Source organism: Anser cygnoides, chromosome 5 (assembly GCF_040182565.1).
Source record: "Anser cygnoides isolate HZ-2024a breed goose chromosome 5, Taihu_goose_T2T_genome, whole genome shotgun sequence".
NCBI lineage: Eukaryota > Metazoa > Chordata > Aves > Anseriformes > Anatidae > Anser > Anser cygnoides.
The window spans coordinates 53,999,145-54,018,290 of record NC_089877.1 but is presented as its reverse complement, the minus strand read 5'-3'; the positions used below and the strand labels follow the sequence as shown (position 1 = coordinate 54,018,290).

The 19,146-nt window shown below is 45.0% G+C and overlaps 1 protein-coding gene across 8 annotated transcripts in view; it reads right to left on the bottom strand.

The window, feature by feature from the left end:
- The window catches only part of EML1 (EMAP like 1), a 123,910-nt gene that overhangs the window by 64,157 nt on the left and 40,607 nt on the right, over positions 1 to 19,146 (bottom strand). For 2 of the 8 annotated variants that reach the window (XM_066998336.1, XM_066998338.1), the window contains exon 1: positions 17,883 to 18,239. The exons of 1 other annotated variant lie outside the window; for it this stretch is intronic. In XM_066998336.1, coding sequence (XP_066854437.1) covers positions 17,883 to 17,949 — 67 coding nt within the window. In that variant the 5' untranslated portion in view covers positions 17,950 to 18,239. Of the gene's footprint in view, positions 1 to 17,292; positions 17,445 to 17,882; positions 18,246 to 19,146 lie in introns of those variants that run through there. 5 more of the 8 variants (XM_066998335.1, XM_048069756.2, XM_048069757.2 and 2 more) reach the window with 5 other exon arrangements.

Here is a 19,146-nt window from a genome sequence, read left to right as displayed (position 1 = left end):
AGTTAATCTAGTGTTTGCGAGAAGTACTTGAATTATCTTGTGGCCGTCTTGCTTGGATGGGAGAGGGGAACAAAACCATGCAGGAAGCCCACAACAGCGTGGAATTTTTCCCATATTGTCCATCTTCATCTTCAGTTGGGGCTAAGTCTTCCTTCCATTTAATTCTGACAGATATCAAAGCTACCACTTCAAACTATTTGATACACAGTCAAACAATAACTTATGCCAAATAATATTTTTTTTATTCTAAAACTTTATGATCACACGTTTTAGTGAATACAAGGAAGGAAGACAAAACACTCTTTCTTCTCAATTCTCTTTTTAAGAAAAAAAAAAAAAAAAGGTGATTTCATGTTCTGTTCAGGAAACAGAGAACCATCCATCTGAAAAGCTACTTGGTTTAAGATACAACTCTCCTATTTAAAGGAGATTTGCATTCCCCTCTCCCACCAGCAGATTCCCTAGCATGAGATCATATTTTTATTACAACAGGGTGCGCAGTATTGTCAGAAATGTCAGCCTGCTGCGATGCCATTTGCAGCACATTACGTAAGCAGGGTCCCACCAGCCTCACAGAGCGAAGGAGCTGTGCTCCAAGGCTGGCCCCATCCGCCACGGCATCTGGCTACGCGACGGCAACACTCACTTGGCCTGTTTTTAGAAGAGATTCCAGTTTTCATGGAGGAGGAAAGGAAGGAGCGAGGGAGAATCTATTTTGCAGACGTCGGGTGTGTTGAAAAAAGCTTACAAGTGCGGTTTGACCGACTAACACAGCCTTGCATCTCCCCAGGGCTACGCACGGTCCTCGGCAGGAGGGACAGAGCCAGCAGATGCCCGGTCTGCCCCTGGGGAGAGCCAGCCCCCGGGGCCCGGTGGTGCTCTGCCTCGAGGGCCTCCTGGGGCCGACCTCCTGCTGGTGGCAGTCAAAACTTCTCCCCTGAGAGTTTCGCTTGAGAGATTAGATGGGCTAAGGGGGTGCTGAGCAAATCCTTTTCTCAAGGCCATCTCCTAACGGCACTGAGCTGAAACGCCAGCGCCAATAAAAGATGCGGAAAGCCTGCCCAACAAAGCTCGTCACCTCCGTGGTTACCAAAGCCCCTGAGCTCCAAGCTTCAAGATAAGGCCGAGCTGACTGGCAAAGACAAGCCCTTAGGTTTAATACGGCCATACAGCGGTAGCACAAATGTTCTCTTACTCTTTCTTGGCTCTGGGGAACCTCACAGCAGTTGGACCTCTGTATCCAGCTGTACCGACACAAGCTAGGGCAAGTACAGCCACTTGAATTAAACTCATTTAGTATTTTGATAGTTCTCTCAGGAACCTGGAAATTTTTTTTTCCCTTCCCTCCTCTCCTCTTTGATCCTTCCTTTTTTTTTCCCTTTAGTCTATGATTTCAGAAGGCAAATTCAAAACATGCCAGGACACCACTTAGCATTACGATCTTCATGATTCAAACAGGAACATTTTTAAAAGCAGTCTTGAACACAGATTAGCTGTCTCCGAGCATGTAACGTTTATTTCGGTGATGAGACTCACCCTAGACAATACCTAAGCACAATAAGCTTCTCCAGTGGCACACAGCAATGAATTCCACGCGCAATAAGGCGAGCAGCACACTGAGCCTGGAAAATTGCTAGATTTACGAGAGGTGGGAAAAAGGCTGAAAGTCATTGGAAAACATTTCTCCCAAATGCACTGAAGAGATGCCGCAGAAAACAATATCTGCTCTCAGCACAGCAATTTTCTAGGGCAGACAAGGCAAGCAGAAGATGCCTTTTTTTTTAAATACCCTTCAGTTCAGCAGAAGACAGACAAGAATGAAATCTAGTAAGGAAAAGCTTCGGCCAGAAAATACTTAATGTAAGATACACAAACATAATAAACTTCTCATGGTAACGCACACAGATCCAGGGGTCACATTGCCAATATTTAACGTTAGCATTTAGTGAAAATATCCCAGATGTCAGGCTCTATCCACAGCAGAGAAGGCCCAAATCCAGAGCTACACTTCCCTGGGCTACAGTGGCAGAGCTCCTCACCCTAGATGGTTTTATTTGTAACCATACTTCCCAAACTTTGATTCTTCACTAAAACCAAGCATTTGATTTTTGTTTTTCTCTTCTCTTAAACTTTTTACTTTGCAGTCTAGTTGATCAGGCATCCCGTTATAGGCAAGCAAGCGATGGCCGTAGCAGGAAGCATCACCAAGACACTCACAACCACAAGTCCCTGTATCTAACCCCACCTCCCCCTATTTTTTTTTAATGGAAACAAGACAACTTCATAAGCACGCTATCAACTTATGCCTTTCTAGATCTTCTTGCCAGAAAAAGAGAGGCTTTTGAACCAGCTATTAAATTTACAAGCTTCGTATTGACTGGACTTTAAATTTACGATAAATTCATTTACTGGATTTATTGGACTCCAGGAAAGCCTAGCTTATGAAATGAACAAGGCACAGTTCCCACAAAAATTACAAGAAATGCTAAAGTAATTTTAAAAACCTGCAACAAATGAATAAATCAGTTGTACTTTAAGCTTCATTACACAGCCTTCGTTCTAACATCTAACTTCCAAAAGCTTAAAAAGAAAAGCTTAATAGTCTTCCTAATTTTTCCACAGGTATTAAACTTTCCAACTGTGTCTTTTCAGCCACAGAAATAACTGACGGCAACAAGATGGCATCAGCCTGTGGATCTGCACCAGAAGGTCACAAAATACTGCTTCAGGTAACTCCCTACAGCAGAGTAAAGACAAGACCCAAGAAACCTGTGTTCCCTTTCAGCCTCTGCCAGGAGCTATGCTTTCATGATGCGGGTTCTGGGGGCGTCTGCTCTTCAGCCTGTTCAGTCTCCTCACCACTTGTCCCATTATTCCTCCTTTTTGTGGTTCCTAGCATCCCCCAGCAGACCTGCCCTGCCTGCTCTCACCAAGCCTGACCTGCTCCCAGCTCCCCATCCCAGCTCACTGCAGCCTCCCCCAGCTCAGCTTTTGCACCTCCTGCTTCCTCCACACAGCCCAGGAGCTGCAAAGCAGCTGGGAAAGAACAGAAAACACATTCCCCACATCCATCACAGTGGCTGAAGGGTAAAATCTATCCAGCTTTATCCCTACAGCCCTAAATTGGGGTTTCCATAGCTGTTCTGTGGGGCTAAGGCCAGTCTGGGGGCAAGGGGCTGGAACACATTCAGTTATGCTGCTGAGATGAAGCCTGATGTGTGCACAGATGCAGTCTGCTATTTTAGCAGCTCAAGTCTCTGCTGCAAGGTCTGATTTCTGAAAGACTGGCGGCTTGGCAAGCGGGATGGACCAGCAGCGTGATGGGGAAGGGTCCCTCCTCGACAGTGCCCAGTCTTGGAGAGCTCAGCCTGGCATTCTCTCAAGGAACCAAACCAGTGCTACACAGACCGTTTTTTCCTCTCTGCGGTCTTCAGAAAAGAGCTGAACTGCTTGAAACTTCCTGTAAGGCAGACCCAGATGAACACATCTGGTTGCAGAAGCTGTGCACTAAGGCAGAGACTGACTCCAGGCTATGCCTGCACCCAGCCAAAACACAGCACCGACAAGTGAACTAGTGCCAGGCACTCGCAACCAGCTCCCGACTGCTGACGGAGAAGCCACTGGACAAGTCCCTGCAACGCAGGCAGTTGTTGCTGGTGCTTACTTTCTGTATGGAAGAGCTTGCCCCATACCTCAAGTCAGTACACGCAGGGTCGCAATTACCTCCGCGATGAGCGTACGGGAGTCGTCGGCAAGTGCCTCCATCAGCGGCTTCGGGAGCTCGGAGGGGGAGCAGAGCAGGGAGTAGGTCCCTATTTGTCTTGTGAAGGGGCTGGGAACCGGTGTGCAGGCACAAACTGTGGGATTAGGCTCACAGCAGGCACAGTATCCAGAATACATCCATTTTCCTGGGGGATGATTTAAGATTCATACGCTGTAGTTAAGACCCTGCTTCATCTTTCCTCCTTCTGCCCATTTCTCCTTCTCCTTGATAAAAACTAACAAAAGAGCCATCGTCTTCAGCTGTTCTTTCCTGTGACCTCAATAGGATACAAAGGGCAGGAAGGATAATGCTCAGAATATACAATGTCATAAAAAGACTATTATTCTAGGAAGTTAATTTGAACATGACTAAATAAGACACTGGATTTAACTGGAAGCTAGCGCACAGAGTTATATGATTATATGCATAATGTGCTGTATTAAGAACTTCTTACCTGGACAAAAGGGTTATTCTGAAATAGAAATGGAAGTGCCAGTAGGTTTCTCCAGCTAGTCTGGGATTGTTTCAGATGGATACAGCTCTATTCTGCTCTGCACAATTGTTCAGAGGGTTGCATCTTCAGTGCAACAGTGTTGCTTAAAGAAAAATGCATATGAACGAGCATATCATTCATACCTCGTGTCTTGCCAGCCCACACCTTTTTACTAGCTAATTATCATGTGGAAGTCTGTCAAAAACATCAAGAGCTTTTTTTTCCCCCCCCATTTTTTTTAAGCTGCACCTTTTATCATTAAAAAAAAAAAAGATGAAAAGCATCTGGAAAATGCAGCGTTCATTTGTTTGCAAGGTTCGTGCCTACCAGCAGTGTGATGACACTCGTGGGCTTTTTGGACCCGACGTCAGCGCTCCCTGGGAGGAGCCGTGAAGGCCGGCGCTTGTCTCACTGCCCCAAATTTGCACTCCCACAGCCATGGAAGTGGGAATTAAACTCGTGCAAATGGCAAAACACTATCAAGGTTGCAGAGATTATTTGGGGCTGGCTACTGAAATAATTTTCGCTTTTTATTTCAGAGAAGATATGAGCTCTGCCTTCAGACTGGCAATAAACGTTTCTACGTGGTACACAGCTCCTAAACGCGGAGCCCTGAAGGACAGGTAACTGGGACTCGTAACCAACAACCCAGTTCTTCCTGGCAGTAACTGGACAGAAAAGGAACGATTTCACCATACAAACCCTGCACTTGTCAGGAGTCACAGAACTGCTGCTTCCAGCACAGAATGATTTCAGTTTACTATGCAGGTCTAACATTTAATTTTAGTATGACAAGTGGTTATACACAAAGAGAAATTGAACACGTATCTGTGCAGCAGAACAAAAGGTACTACAACAAACTGCAAGTAAAAACAGACCATTTACACTGCTGTATAAAAGCAATGAAATATCTACTATAAAAGCTACCACTGCATTTACAGTAATGATAAATCTTCCCCAACGCATAGCCGTCAGGAAAGCTAAGACAGTTATGCTCCGCTGGGTTACAAAAACAGTTTCCACTGCCGAACCCAGGGGGTCTGCAAGGATTGATTAAACAGCTCTGGCACAGAACCCCAGCGAGCTGCCGGTTCAACCCAGAGCCAGGTGCTTCGGATGAGCTGGAGAGGGAGCGCGCCCCGCTCCTCGCACCAGGTTTGTGCCCCCAAGGGCAGGGCGAGACAGCACCCCTCGCCTCTGCGCTCTGCAGCAGATGGACCTGGACAGCCTCCTAAAATGGGCAATGAGGGCTCAACACCATTTTTTTTTTATTCATTTTAGATAATACTAAATCTAGTATCTCCTAATCTGAGTTAATACTAGCGTAGGAAGCGCTCCATACCACTTGTCAGCAGCCCATAGGGCATGGTGCAAGAAAACTGGGCTGTAACACAGCATCTACCTCTTAACTCTCATATTCCACTTCTTACATGGATTAACCACTTTCTAATGCGAAATATTAAAACTCTGGAATAAAAAAAAATCACCACTATTGGTTTTAATGATTGTTTAAAATTCAAACCAAACCAGAAATGATATACAGTCTTTGCAATTCTCTAATTTTATAGACCCTAAATGCAGCTTCACTTACTCTTGTGTATTGTTTCAAGCTGTTAAATATCTACATGCTGGAAAGAGAAAAAAAAAGTCAAAAGCATGAACTGTATCATCCTTCCCCCTGCCCCTAGAGAGGCTTCAGCCAGGCAGCAGCTACTTCAAAGCTCCCACTGCACGTGCCTAGAGACTTAAACTAAGAGAAGCAACTGCCAAATTCAGGAGGCAGCAAAAGGCTTAGATTCAGAGGCCTCCCTGAGGCTAAACAATTTTTAAATTAAAAACTCAAAAAATAAAAACTAGAAAGGAGACAAACCCTGAAGTAACGCCCTCCTGGAACAATACGCACCCAAATCTCTCATAACTTTCTGAGGCACAGCCACCGAGGTTAATGACCCAGCAGCAGCCAAGTGGTTTCTGGGCTTCCCAAAATCCTACAGAGCCTCATGGGAATCACTGGAGCTGCTTTACACGTTTACTTCAACCTTTCGGAATCAAAGAAGAGTAAACCAAGAGGACACACAACAGTTCAAGGTTCTCAACCCAAGCCTTTCTACGTGAGACCAGTAAAGGTGGCTGTTAGCTCCCGGAAGAGCATTTATGCTTAAATTACCCAGCGCACAGAGATCTCGCAGATCTCCCCCTTCCCCTTTCACCAAGACTGCTGTAATCAAGTGAAATGCTTCGCTTACGGCCATCCAGGCACGATTCTGAGAACAGAGCGGCAGCAGAGCATTGATGTTTGTTACTGATTAATTCCTGCTCTATTTTTAGGGTACGCCTTTTCCTGCAAAGCTGTGGAATAATCTGATCAATGTGTCCCCAAAAACAGTATATTCCCAAAAAAGGCAGTACAAAGAAAAGATCATTCATCGCTTTTTTTGATGGAAATCATACTTCTCTCTCAAAAGTACAAGAGAAAATTCTAAGGAACACATAGTTATAAAGTTTGAAAGTGCAAAAATAAGAACATGATATGCAATTAAGAATTAAAATTTGTAGATAAAAATATTTTGAGTACAACTGTGTGCTGCAGCTAACTATTATACTGTTACGAATCAAACGTGATGTCATGGTCTGCAAAGAACAGAGGAATTACAAAATACTGAGATTCATAATTTCCAGAGGGGGAACCACACACACGCACATGAAAGTGACCAAGAAGCTAAAACATCCCTACAGAAATGCAGGAATCTCAGTGGTAAAAAATTTATCTTAGTCCACTGTGCCTTGAGTGGGTAACTGAAGTAAAAATGAAATTTATGATCCACGTGTAATTTTCCACCTCTACAAACTTTTAATTCAATTATAAATCACATTTCCTCCGTATTGCAGTCTTTTAGTGGCTGTCTGCCTTTTCCCTGCATTGCCTTGCAGAGTGTTTTACAACTTTACCTTCTGCCACCATGCCTGGCACAAGACAAAAAAAGGGGGGGAGAGGGAAGGAATCACTTCTGTCTGCCACAGCACAAAAAGAGTCGGGTATCCCTTCTAACTTGAATTAATTTATTGATGCTGCTCAACACATGGTGCCCTGAGCAGCTGCAATGACAAAGCACAGGTCCAGTTCTGCAAGGGGAGATGAGACCATGTCGAAGCCCGTTTTGTCTGCAGCACCATTATTCCTGTAATTTATCTTCTGCTGCCTCCTGAAGCTGATTTAATTCTCTGACCTGGCAGAAAACGAGCCCAGCAAAAGCAAAAACAAAGTACCACACACAAACACGGCACAGACTTTGCTGTTGGGTTAGCATGTTAAATTAACTCTGACAAATTAGTCTGTCAAGTGTTCAGTGGGTAAAACCACACAGAGCAGGAGAGGAAGCAAGACCTCTCTGGAGCAGCAGCATGTTCACGTTAGCTTATCTGCCTGAGGTGTTGTGGCCCGAAAATGGGAACCTCAGTCTCCTGAATATTCCACCACAGGCACCCAGCTTCCCCAGCTCTCTGGATGCCTGTTAACCTTCACTCCCAAGCAACCCTATAGGTCCTCTTACCTGATAACACCTAAAGAACCAAGCCTATTACCTTTTAAGTCCCTTATACAGTCTGCCCCCGGACTACGTTATGTTGTATTATTTAATTGACAAATTGAAACAACATAGCACCGCTCACTTCAGTAGTGAAGTCAGTAGTCAGAATGATTTCATTACTACATAAATATGCATCAGAAACCAGATAAAATTTACCAAAAGCAGCAGCTTCATTCAAAGAAATCCTTTTTCCTTTTATAAAGCTTTGCCCTGGGGAAACAGAAATGGTAGGTTGCCCTGGTATTTAATCCCCTTGTTTAAACAAATTTTAGAAGTGAGCACATTATTCACCCAGGAGTATGTCTTCATGTAAGAGGATCGGGTCCTGGCAAGAGCATCCTACCTAGGAACCACAGCCACAGAAAGGCATCTCTCAAATAATTCACATGAGACAACATCAGAACAAACCGTTCTGTTCTGTTCATTGCTTCAAAGTTTCACCTAAATGTCTTATCACTGAACTCCATAAAAAAAAGAGTAAATAGAAATATATTGCTCCTGGGAGACCATACATGTTTTCCAACTGCAATTTATTTTAGCTATAAAGCATTTGCTTAACACATCAGCAAACATTTTTCAGCTCCGTATCTGAATATTTAATCCCATGACTCAGTTTCTTTGCTGTTTTCAGAAACCAAATCCAAGCACCCAGGTCATAAAAGACAGTTGAAGTACAGTTCAGATAACAAATTTATAGCTGAGTTAAGTGATTAGTTCTGAAAGACTATGGGTATGATAGAAACTACTTCCAAACTTGTGCTGATAACATGCTTATTTCAAGTCTTTCAGATAATGTCCTGAAAAAAAATATCTAAGCAAAACCCAATACACACTAAATAATCATATTGGAAAAAACCACCCAAACCCCCACTAACATTGGGACTGTGTTTATTTAAAACAGGTGTGGAAACACTGAGCTATTAGATAATAAAAAGGCCCAGTAGTCTGTTACACACATACTCACACCCTTTAAAATGACTGAGCTTAGGTTTTCTGATAAAGCAGAACAGCTCTAAATTTAAAGCCTTGATTTTCGTTCTGTCCAATGCAGTAGTATTTGCTCAAAGGAGTCAACAGCATTTAATTTTCAGTTTTGAATGCTATCAGTAACCTTAATAAGCTTTAAGGAAAACAACTGTGAATAAATCTTTGGACCTACAGAACTGTAGCTCAAGCACAACACAAGCCCTGTGGTGACTTGTTCACAGTATGAAGAACCTCAGAAAAAAGCGCAGACTGGAACAGTGAGTAAGCAACTCTCACGAGCAGTGTACCAGACCATATCCCTTCCCCATTAGAAAGGATGACGGTAAGAAATTAGAGGCTAGGAGACAACATCTCTCAAAGAAGGAGACAGCACAACTGCCCTGGCGCTAGCTGCCACAGCAGCGACGCCCACTGACTTTGATATTTCACAGTCACAGGATGGCTGCAGCTGGCAGGGACCTTTGGAGGCCACCTGGCCCAACCCCTGCTTGAACAGGGCCACCCACAGCAGGCCGCACAGGACCACGTCCAGGTGGCTTTTGGAGATCTCCAAGGAGGGAGACTGCACAACCTCCCTGGGCAGCCTGTGCCGGTGCTCTGGCACCCGCACAGCACAGAAGCGCTGCCCGGTGTTTGGAAGGAACATCCTGTGTGCCTGTTTGTGCTCACTGCCTCTCGTCCTGGCACTGGGCACCACTGGGAAGAGCCAGGCTCCACCTTTCTGTTTGAGTTTGGACCAGGAGTGTGCATGTACAATGGTCATCGCCGCTTACCCCTCCTGGGTTCCCATCATGGCAAAGCCTCGGGCAGGCACCCAGCAGCGCCTGGCAGCAGAAAAGCCGGTGCGAAGTGAGTGTGGGGAGGGGTGGGTAACCGAGTCCTCCCCACCAACTCCTCTGCTCTACAGACATCTTCCCATCGTCCCACGTTTCCTGCTGACGTAGACATAGCGCTAAAATACAGCATACCGGAGCTAGCGCTTCTTGTAATGTCTCTTCTAAAGTATCCTGCACTTCAGCCACAGATCCCATTCGAGAAAAGATGCTTCTGCATGCCACGGGCAGGTGGGGTCAGCTACCAATCTGCCATCCCACACGCCAAAAGAGTAAGTTTTACAACAGGATCTCTTCTCGCTTCTTAGTAGAGAAAGGCCTCAAGCCAGGGAAAACATATAAATGCTTAACTTAAAAGTTTTATGTATAAAACCTTTAGTCCCAAAGGATCCCTAATTAGCTCACTAAAATATCTGAACACAGAGGAAATTACTAATTTCCAAACTGAAAAACAGCCACCGCTGGGATGATATGCATGCACACAAACTGTCTAGCATAAAAAGGGGAAAAAAAAAAAAAAGGAAAAACCTCCCCTCATACCTCCCTGTGTGCATGGCATTATACAGAGTCAGCTAAATTACAGTGGTGTATTTTTTTTCCCTCCTATGAGAGGATATTTGTAAAAATCCCTATTTTCTCAGACTCAACTAGAGTTTGACTGCAAGCATTTTCAGAGTTTGAAATCACAGTCCTACTGAAGTCTGCAGCCAGACTCCTGTGAGCTGTACAGCACCAGAATTTCACCCCCATACAGATCAGCAATTCTTTACTGTGTTATGCTCTGAGCTATTTTAAATATGCTTTAAATCCAGGCCTCAGATAATCCACGAACACGGACTCCTTAGATTCAATTTTAAAATTCAATTCTGTTCAAAACTCAATTCTTTGAGTTCACAGTTATGAACCTAAAAAAGATGGCCTGATTTTTCACATTAGCTGAGCAAAGTCCTGGCTGTCACTGCCCTATTATTTTGGCCTATATTTGGATGAAGTGCAGCAAAAAAACTAGATATTCTTTAACAGAGAAATGCAGGCATTGGTTCTAATGAAGATCAGCCTGAGTCTCCGGCCATGCTAATGCCTGTGAGGTTTTGAACAGTTTAGATAAAGACCCCGTTGCCCCCTGTGACCCAGCCAAGCTGGCCAGACCACCCATCTAGAGGCAGAGCTTGCTCACATGCAAGCAGCCACCCTGTGCCACTGCATTCACTGGACACTGACTGTTAGGACCACGTCACCTAACACATGAAGCCAAACGTGCTAACTTTGGGGTCAGAACGAGGACCCACCTGCTGGACCCCCCAAGCTATTTCAAGCAGCATCACCATTTGGGAGCTGGGAGGATTCTTCCCAGAAAGTAACAGGTTTGCAAAACGCCGGACAGGGAAAGGAAGCAACAGAATGGTATTTGTTTCTAGTAAACATAAAATAAATATGAAGCTGGTTGTCTTTCAGCATCTTTCGCAGGTTTCATAATGATTTTTTTTTCCTGGAGGAGAGGGGAAGATGCTCTTCACGCTGCTGACCCCAGGGAAACTCCAGACATCAACTCACTGCTGCCCTGCCATCGTCACCTGGGTGAAGGGGAGCTACAGCTGCAACTCTCAAAAGCTGCTTCTGTTTGTTTTGTTTTTTTACCACAGTTGCAAGAACACATTGAGTTTTCATGAAAGACAAGATTTGTTACAAAGTTTTCATTTAAAAACATTTGCCTTTAGTAGCTTGAAACTATGATTCTTTCTTTACTTTTTTTTTCTATTTACATTTTGGAATGTACTAACCTATTCTGTATCTTATAAACTTCACATTTGAAAGCTTCACTCAAGCTTGTGTTTTGAAAGAGCTCCTAACTCTCAGATGACTACAAGCAGCGTTTCACATATTGACCTGCAACAGATTACAAAAGTTATACTTAAACCAGAAAATAGTCTTCTTCCCTTCTTGCAGGAAGCTTCCACAAGTTTCCAATCAAACACAATGTCTATGCTATTAAGAAAAGCAAGCTATTCTATCACAATGAGCTGCTTATTTCAGATTGAAGACCCAAAAAGGTAATTTTGTATGCCACATCATCTAAAAATAGTGTTAGAGACCTCTCTTACTAGCCTTCAAATGAACGTTATATTTATTCAATAAGCAGTCATTTCAAAGCAAGACAAGAAAATGATGGACCATGTCAGATTTTACTCTTTGGAAGTAATGGAGTGTGGACAATCTCACTTAATTACTTTCCAAAGAATTAATTTAGTGAAATCATGTTAACATATCATTATCCCACCCCATCTCCCTAAAAAACCTCAGGGAGCTACTTCCCCATTTTAATTATGTAATGAATGAACGTTCATTGTGTTTCATGGAAGAACAGCATCGTCCAAAGTTCCTTCCGCACTCCCTCTCAGCTTTTGCAATACCTTATGGCTGCCCAATTAGTGTCATTTGCAAACAGCAAACACCGACAAAAATATAGTCATTATAGCACTTCATGCAACCTTCCTACTTATTCTCTCACATCTTCCTCGAGATTTTAATGATCAAAAGACAGGTTCTTCATTACAGCTAATGAAAACTTCTCTTGACAAAAGAGCTGCAGCATCAACTTTAGGATTTTCAGCTTGAATTTCTAAGGAAAGAAGAAACAAAGGAAGTCAGGATAAAGCCTATTAAAATGTATGCCACTGACTGGAGAACTCACTCTCTCCCTCCTCATGTATTCACTTTTTAATAATGTACTTCTAATACAATTTTAAGCCTTATTTGAATTGTTTGCACGTGCTTTAAGCTTCAATAAAAGAATCTGAGTTTTGGTATTCTTAATTAGAACTTAAAACACTCACTTCATCAGTTCTGTAAAGCGCTATTAAATTTTTAAAAAACCTTGAAGATCAGATAAAGCGGGTTTTTCTGCTGAGAGCCCAATGCTTTAATTTACAATTCCGTATGTTGTTTTATTCATGATAAAATACTTGATACTTGCAGTTTCTCTCCATTCTGCTAACACTGACAGACTCTCTGTTGAGGTTTGACTAAGACGGAAGGATTCTCTCACAACTGATCTATATTTTCATTTGTTTTTAAAAGCTTATTAAAGAACAACCCCCCCAAAAAAAATCTAGTGACTACAATTAACACTATTCATGACTAAAAAGGGCTTTAATAATTTATGATTTGGAAATACATAGCTAATTAAAGGGCGACAAATTCATTTTACTTATATAGTGCCTTACCAAAAATAATAGTTTGAGCTTTAATAGTCTAACAATATATATTGTGAAAGCGCCCATTACAGCAAGTTATTTTTATTTCAGAGTGTATGATTTATTCTGCATTCAATTACTAGGCACACAAAAATGTGTTTCTGTATGCTATCCCTCCCCCTAATTCCAGGATAGAAGAGAATGAGTTCTAGAAGCTGGTTGACCAAAGCTCATCTTACATGCTACAGAGCTTCAAAATATGTGAAACAGACTTTTAATGCAGAGTCCAAGCCACAGTTATATCTAAGGTTTCAACTGGAAAAGCCAGAACAAATTGGAATGAAGAGAAAAATGAGAAAACGTTCTCCAAGCAATTCTGGCTAAGAAAGTCTTCTCCTGTCCTACCAAACCGGCAGATGCTTTGTGTAGGTTACCTCCACGAGGTCAAAATGTGCCACTGGTCTAGAGAGAGCAGGTCTAGAGATGAAGCATGAGAAAGCCTGGTACGTCTGCCTCTCTCAACACCCTGTTGTATGCTTCTGAGAAAAAACAGCAAACCTGAGTAACGCTATTGACAAGTTCTCAGCATTGCTTTGAAGACGTCTGCAACATCTTTTCACCCGCACGGGGTATGAATCTGTCCAACAGACAATCCAATTTCACGTGGCATTATTCCTAGGAAGTGATCACAGCGAAACAAATTGCAGTCTTCTAACCTTGATGGATTTGATCTAGTGACCTGAAAACTACAAGTCTCAGCTTACCGTCCCTCGTTCCCTAATCCATACGATATCATGCAATTTTGGTCCAGCTGTAGGAAGAGAGTAACTGGACATGTTTTGGAAGGTCAGGCAGAGGAAGTAAGAGAGTCAACTGCAAAAGAAGAGAAAACTGCCAGAATAATACTGTCCATAAATGTTTCCTGTTTGTGGAGCTCACTTCCTCACCAACAGAGCATCCTTCCACTTGCAGATAAATGAGTCAGAGAAAACATACACATATTCAACTTATTTTCAGGAAAGGCAGATAATTACAGAAGCAGAAGGTTCAAATTGGAAGTAAACTGACCAAAATTAGGACGTGAACAGATTTACACAATTCACTTCTCCCGATTTTGGGAAAAAATGGTGACTGACAGTTAACAAAATTATTACCTGTCACAAATCTAAATAATGGAGATTGGGGGAAGACTGAAATGGAGATTTGGGGATGGAGGGGGGGGGAGAAGGACTGGAAAAAAGTTTTTACTTTTTTAAGGTTGAGGGTTTGGGTTTGTTTGGTTTTTTTTTGGGGGGGGGGGGGGGGAGTTGTTTATTTAATAGATTCTGATAGAGTTGATATCACTTTAAAATTTCCTTTGCAAAGAAATCCATTTCATTTAGAAGTTGTTTTACACGTTTTTTACCGCCTTACCCGGGTATTCTAAATTTGCTATTTCTGTCAAACAAGGCACCCGTGTTTGCAGAGATGACCATTTGACAGCTATGATTTCCCCACCAGCCAAGTGAAGAATACTAAAGAGATGCTGCTACGGGTTGTAAACAAATCAAGGATAAATTCTCACTTCCATTTCAAAGTCTACACAGGCATTTTTGTAGAACACACAAAGCACAAATTCCACCCTTTATATTTTACTCTCCTAATAACCAAGCCCACAGCTATCAGCAGGCCACGTTCCTTAGATCATGGTTACGACTATGAACAGACAGGGAATTGAAGGCCTCTGCCCACATCCATCCCACCCGCGTCCCTGACCTGGTTATAATCACTGCAGCTGATTACTGAGCTGCAGAGTGACCAGGAGGCAAGACGAGCACTGTACCTAATTCCAGTACGCACCTTGCTCCGTGGGGTTCCGTGCCCAGCGTGATTTTCTCTGCAAGTTCTTGTGCAGACACTAAAAGCTCAACACTAGGCTACCTTACTAGCATTGTACCACTTGTGCCTTCAGCTTAAGGAATACATTACTATAACATTGCCTGACTGTGGGTGAATATAATAGTTTTCTGTCCAAGAACCACATAAAAGTTCCATCAATACCAGGGAGTGGATCTATAAGCTGGCACGGTTAATACTCCAAACTTTACTTTTCAACGTGCAAAATAAACCAAGTGTTCTTCAATACCTGGGAAGTGAGATGCTAGTTGAGAACCATCCTTAGACAGGCACTAACAAGAGTTATTTTAGTATTGTAGCTAAAAAAAATAAATAAACAAGCAAACAGAATAGGCGTACCAGCTAGCAAAAATGTTTTGTGCATCTGAAGAGACTGTCCTCTGAAAAGAAGATTGCAAATTAGTGTGATAGACTCCATTAAAGTTGGCATATACCATTTCCTCCAAGTTCATACGCAAGGAAAGCAGAATGAAATAACACCTAAAAACCATACTGCAAGTTTGTGTTTCTTGCTTTGATGCTGCCTCTGAGTGACACCTGAATCCATTAGCACAGTGGCTCTCAAACACCAACTCTACCCCACTGCTCTGTAAAACGGAGTTGAAGAAAGTAGGTGTCTTTGAACTAGCTGTGCTAAATATTTGTCCTAGATTTTAGACATGCAGCTCAAAATGCAACTATTTTCCTTGCCTCTTTCTTCTCTCCCGTCTTCCTCCATTTACGATATTTGTACGCACTGTAAGCCATAAAACCACGTTACTACACAACCATGCAGACCAGATCTGTATACGGTTAAAACAGAAAACTCTTCTCCCGAACACAGAGCTGTTTCTAGAGAAGAAGGGAGGCTTGGGGTCAGTTTGCCCTCCTGTTACTTCTTTCCCCCCAGACCAGGTCCCTTGAGGGCCAAGACCCCGTTCCCTTAGACTGCCACGAGCCCCTGCCCACCCTTCTCTCCTCCATCGCCCTGCAGCCACCAGCTGCCCAGGGCAGGGAGAATGGACTGGGCAAGGGGACAAGCTGCAGCCATCCTCGTGCCAAGCCAAACCTGCTCGCTGCCCTGAGCCACCTGTGCAGCCCACAGGTCATCTGCGGCTGTTCCTACAGGAGCGCTGGCTCCGCACCCTGCTCTGTTCTGACACAAGACACGCAGGCAGTCTCTTTATTGTTTCTCCAATTCTAGGCAATCAGAAATTTCCATTATGGCCTTCCTTGGAAAACTAACCCTTTCTTCTATGCTCAGAACAGAAACCCTCTCAGCGTACAATGATGATCCCTTCAAGTGCTACCAGCCATTTCGCTTTACCCTATGCTAAAATCACATTTGTTTTCAAACGGCCATCACCTGCTCACTCTGTTTGGTTCTTCTTTACGCCTACCCTCCTCACAACTCCATGTCGTCTTTCATAGCACCCATCCTACTTGCAAGAGCTTTCCACTTCCTTCCAAAGCAATTTTCTTTTCCTCTTTCAACCTCAAAACCTTCACTGGCATCCTCCATCTGTATTTTTTTCCTCATGGGTCATGCGTGTCTGTGTGAAATATCTGATCACCTCAAGGCACTATTCAAAGACCCAGTTCTCTTGTTCTGCTCCATCTCGCATAATATAGTCTCACTGAAGGCTAACTCATAAAAGGAAAGGCTTCTGAATCAAACCACTTCCTTTTATAAACACAGAACAATACAGGTTTACAACAGTCTCTTGAGCTCGCTATCTACAATTATATGACAAGGAGGCAGATAGTCTCTTCAGTAACCCATTCTAGAGCATAAAACTTAAGGATTAACCAAGATTTTTAAAACCTATGTACAGCGTAAATAGGGAGGGGGGATTTCCATCATGTATGCTATGTGCTTAGAGTTACAAAATCAACAGCAGTGAGAGTTCTCAGAAATAAGATCCTCTGCTTATTCAAACTACTGAGAGTGTTGTTACTCCTCCTGTTCCCACATGCATGCTGCTATCATGAATAGTGTAAAAGCAGAGCCCAGAGATTTTGCTAGGAGGCCAGCTTGCTTATAAATGGATTAGAGTATGAAGTTTGAGAGAAATTGATGCATGTTTTCTTTATAAAAATGCTTGCAATGAAATATTTACCAAGATTAGGCAAAACAGGCATCTGCTATTAGCGCACAACCCCCGTACCCAGTCATAGTTTTCTCTCTCGAGGAGCTCTGAGAACACTGCATCCCCACACGATGCACAGCCCGGTCTGTCACGTTCTGAAGAATTACTCCCAAAAGCTCGAGGTCCAAGTTTTCTGCTAGCCTACCCCTTTCTTGCACCCCACCACAAAGAAAATTCACGTAGAATTTATCATCCTCATCTTCTCTGTGAGAAGAAGCAAGCCACGTTTGATGCAGCTGCTGTGCTAGAGCGATTTACCATTAACCTGACTCCAGCTGCTCAGGCAGCAGCCGAAAGCCAGACCGCCGCTGAAACCTGGAGGAAGCAGAGCTCCGCAAACCGGCTCTGACTGAAACACGGGACCGCGAACGCTCATCACTTTGCTGCAAAAATAAAAAGCAACAGCTAACCTCAGAATACCGGGTTTTGTTTCCCAAGTTCTCCAGGAGGCACTCTCGGTGATGTTCAGCCGCGTTCCCCCCAAAGAGCCACCACCACCGCCACCACCACCAGCAGTGAAGGGATTCCTGCTGCTACCCAGGCCCCGCTCCCAAACGCTTCCTCCGGTGATCCTGACAGTCCCTCACTTCCTTCTTCCTCCTCTCCCATCCCGAGCCCAACTGCTGCTGCCTTTCCACGCTCCCACCCGGACCGCAACCCGAACAACCCCTCTCTTAGAGAGAAAAAAAGGACAAAAATAACCAGCTAACAACAACCCGCCCGCCTCAACTCCGCCCAGCCCTTCCCAACCCAAAACTCGCCCTTGCCGGGCGGGGAAGGCCGGGGGGCACCTGCCCCAGGCCGGGTGCTCCCCGCGGCTGTCCCCAAGCCCCAGGGGTGTCCCCAGGCCCCCCACGGGTGTCCCCACAGCCGCGTCCCCAGCCTGCGGGGGCCGGGCTGCGGCAGAGGCGGCCGGGGGCGAAGTTTCTCCCCCTTCTCCCCTGCCCCGCGTTCCGCTGCGGGGCCGCGGCAGGGCCCTCGCCCTCCTCCCCGGCCGTACCGTTGCAGAACTGGAGCAGCGAGGAGGTGTCGTAGAGGCTGCTGTAGCTGGAGAAGCCGTCCTCCATCCTGCCCGCACCGCCGCCGCCGCGCCCGTCCCGGCGGCCGCCCGCTGCCGCCTCGCCCGCGCACTGAGGAGCGGAGGCGGCGGGGGCCGCGGCGGCCTGCCCCTGCCCCTGTCCCTGCTGCTGCTCCTGCTCCTCCTGCCGCCGCCGCTCCTGCTCGCACTGCTGCTGCCTCACTCAGTTGCCATGGCGACACATTCACTCCGCCGCGGCCGGGGCGGCGGCGGGGAGGGGGAGGCCGCGGGGCGGGGCGCGGCGCTCCCCTTCCCTTCCCTTCCCTTCCCTTCCCTTCCCTTCCCTTCCCTTCCCTTCCCTTCTTCCCTCTTCTCTCCTCCCCTCAGCCGGCCGCCAGAGCGGGAGGCCCCGGGGCCGCGCTCGGTTGGAGCGGCGAGAGGCGAGGGGCGGCCCCGGGGCAGCGAGGCCGAGCCAAGAGCGGCCGCTTGCGGCCGGTGCTGGGCCCGCGGGGGAGCCGGGCCAGGCCGCAGGGCTCCGCACGGCTCCTCACGGCTCGGCCCGGCACGGCTGCCGCCCCCGGGCCTGTCCCGACGCCTGGGATCCCCAGAACATGGGCCTGCACCGGGCCCCTCTGTCCATATAGCATTGCGACCGATGTGCCCTCACAATAATAAAGATATGTGCTGTAATTCGTAACGCCATTCCATAGCGTTAGCTATTCGTTCAAGCAGCGCTGCTATCTGTACTCTTTCCTCACATATGATACTAAAATAAAATAGCTATACATTCTTACGCCGTCCATTCATGGTGCTATGAGAGTAGTGGTGCCAAACTGATGGTTAGTAATATTGTAAAATTACGCCCTATCAACTTCGGTTCCTGTGCTAAGGATGCTGACGTGTTCGGTGATTGAAAACCATTTTTATTTCAAGCTCCTCTAGAGAAAAATAATGCATTGCATATCTATAGCACCTTTCATCTTGAAAAATGCCAAGGCTCTCACAGTGTTCTCCTCAGATCTCAGTCCTTTAAGGAGCTGTTTGCATGGCGATTCCATCATGTGGATCCAGTTACAGGCAAGAGTTCTGTATATACGAGTCTTTTCACCAACCACTAAACCACGGCAGTGCTAACACAAAAATATGCTATAAAATTAGGCTGAGATATCAGTTCCATATTAAAATGGAGTGAAAAGTGCTCCCTCCTGAATTGCTAGTGCCAATATCGGTAGAGTTGAAGAGATCT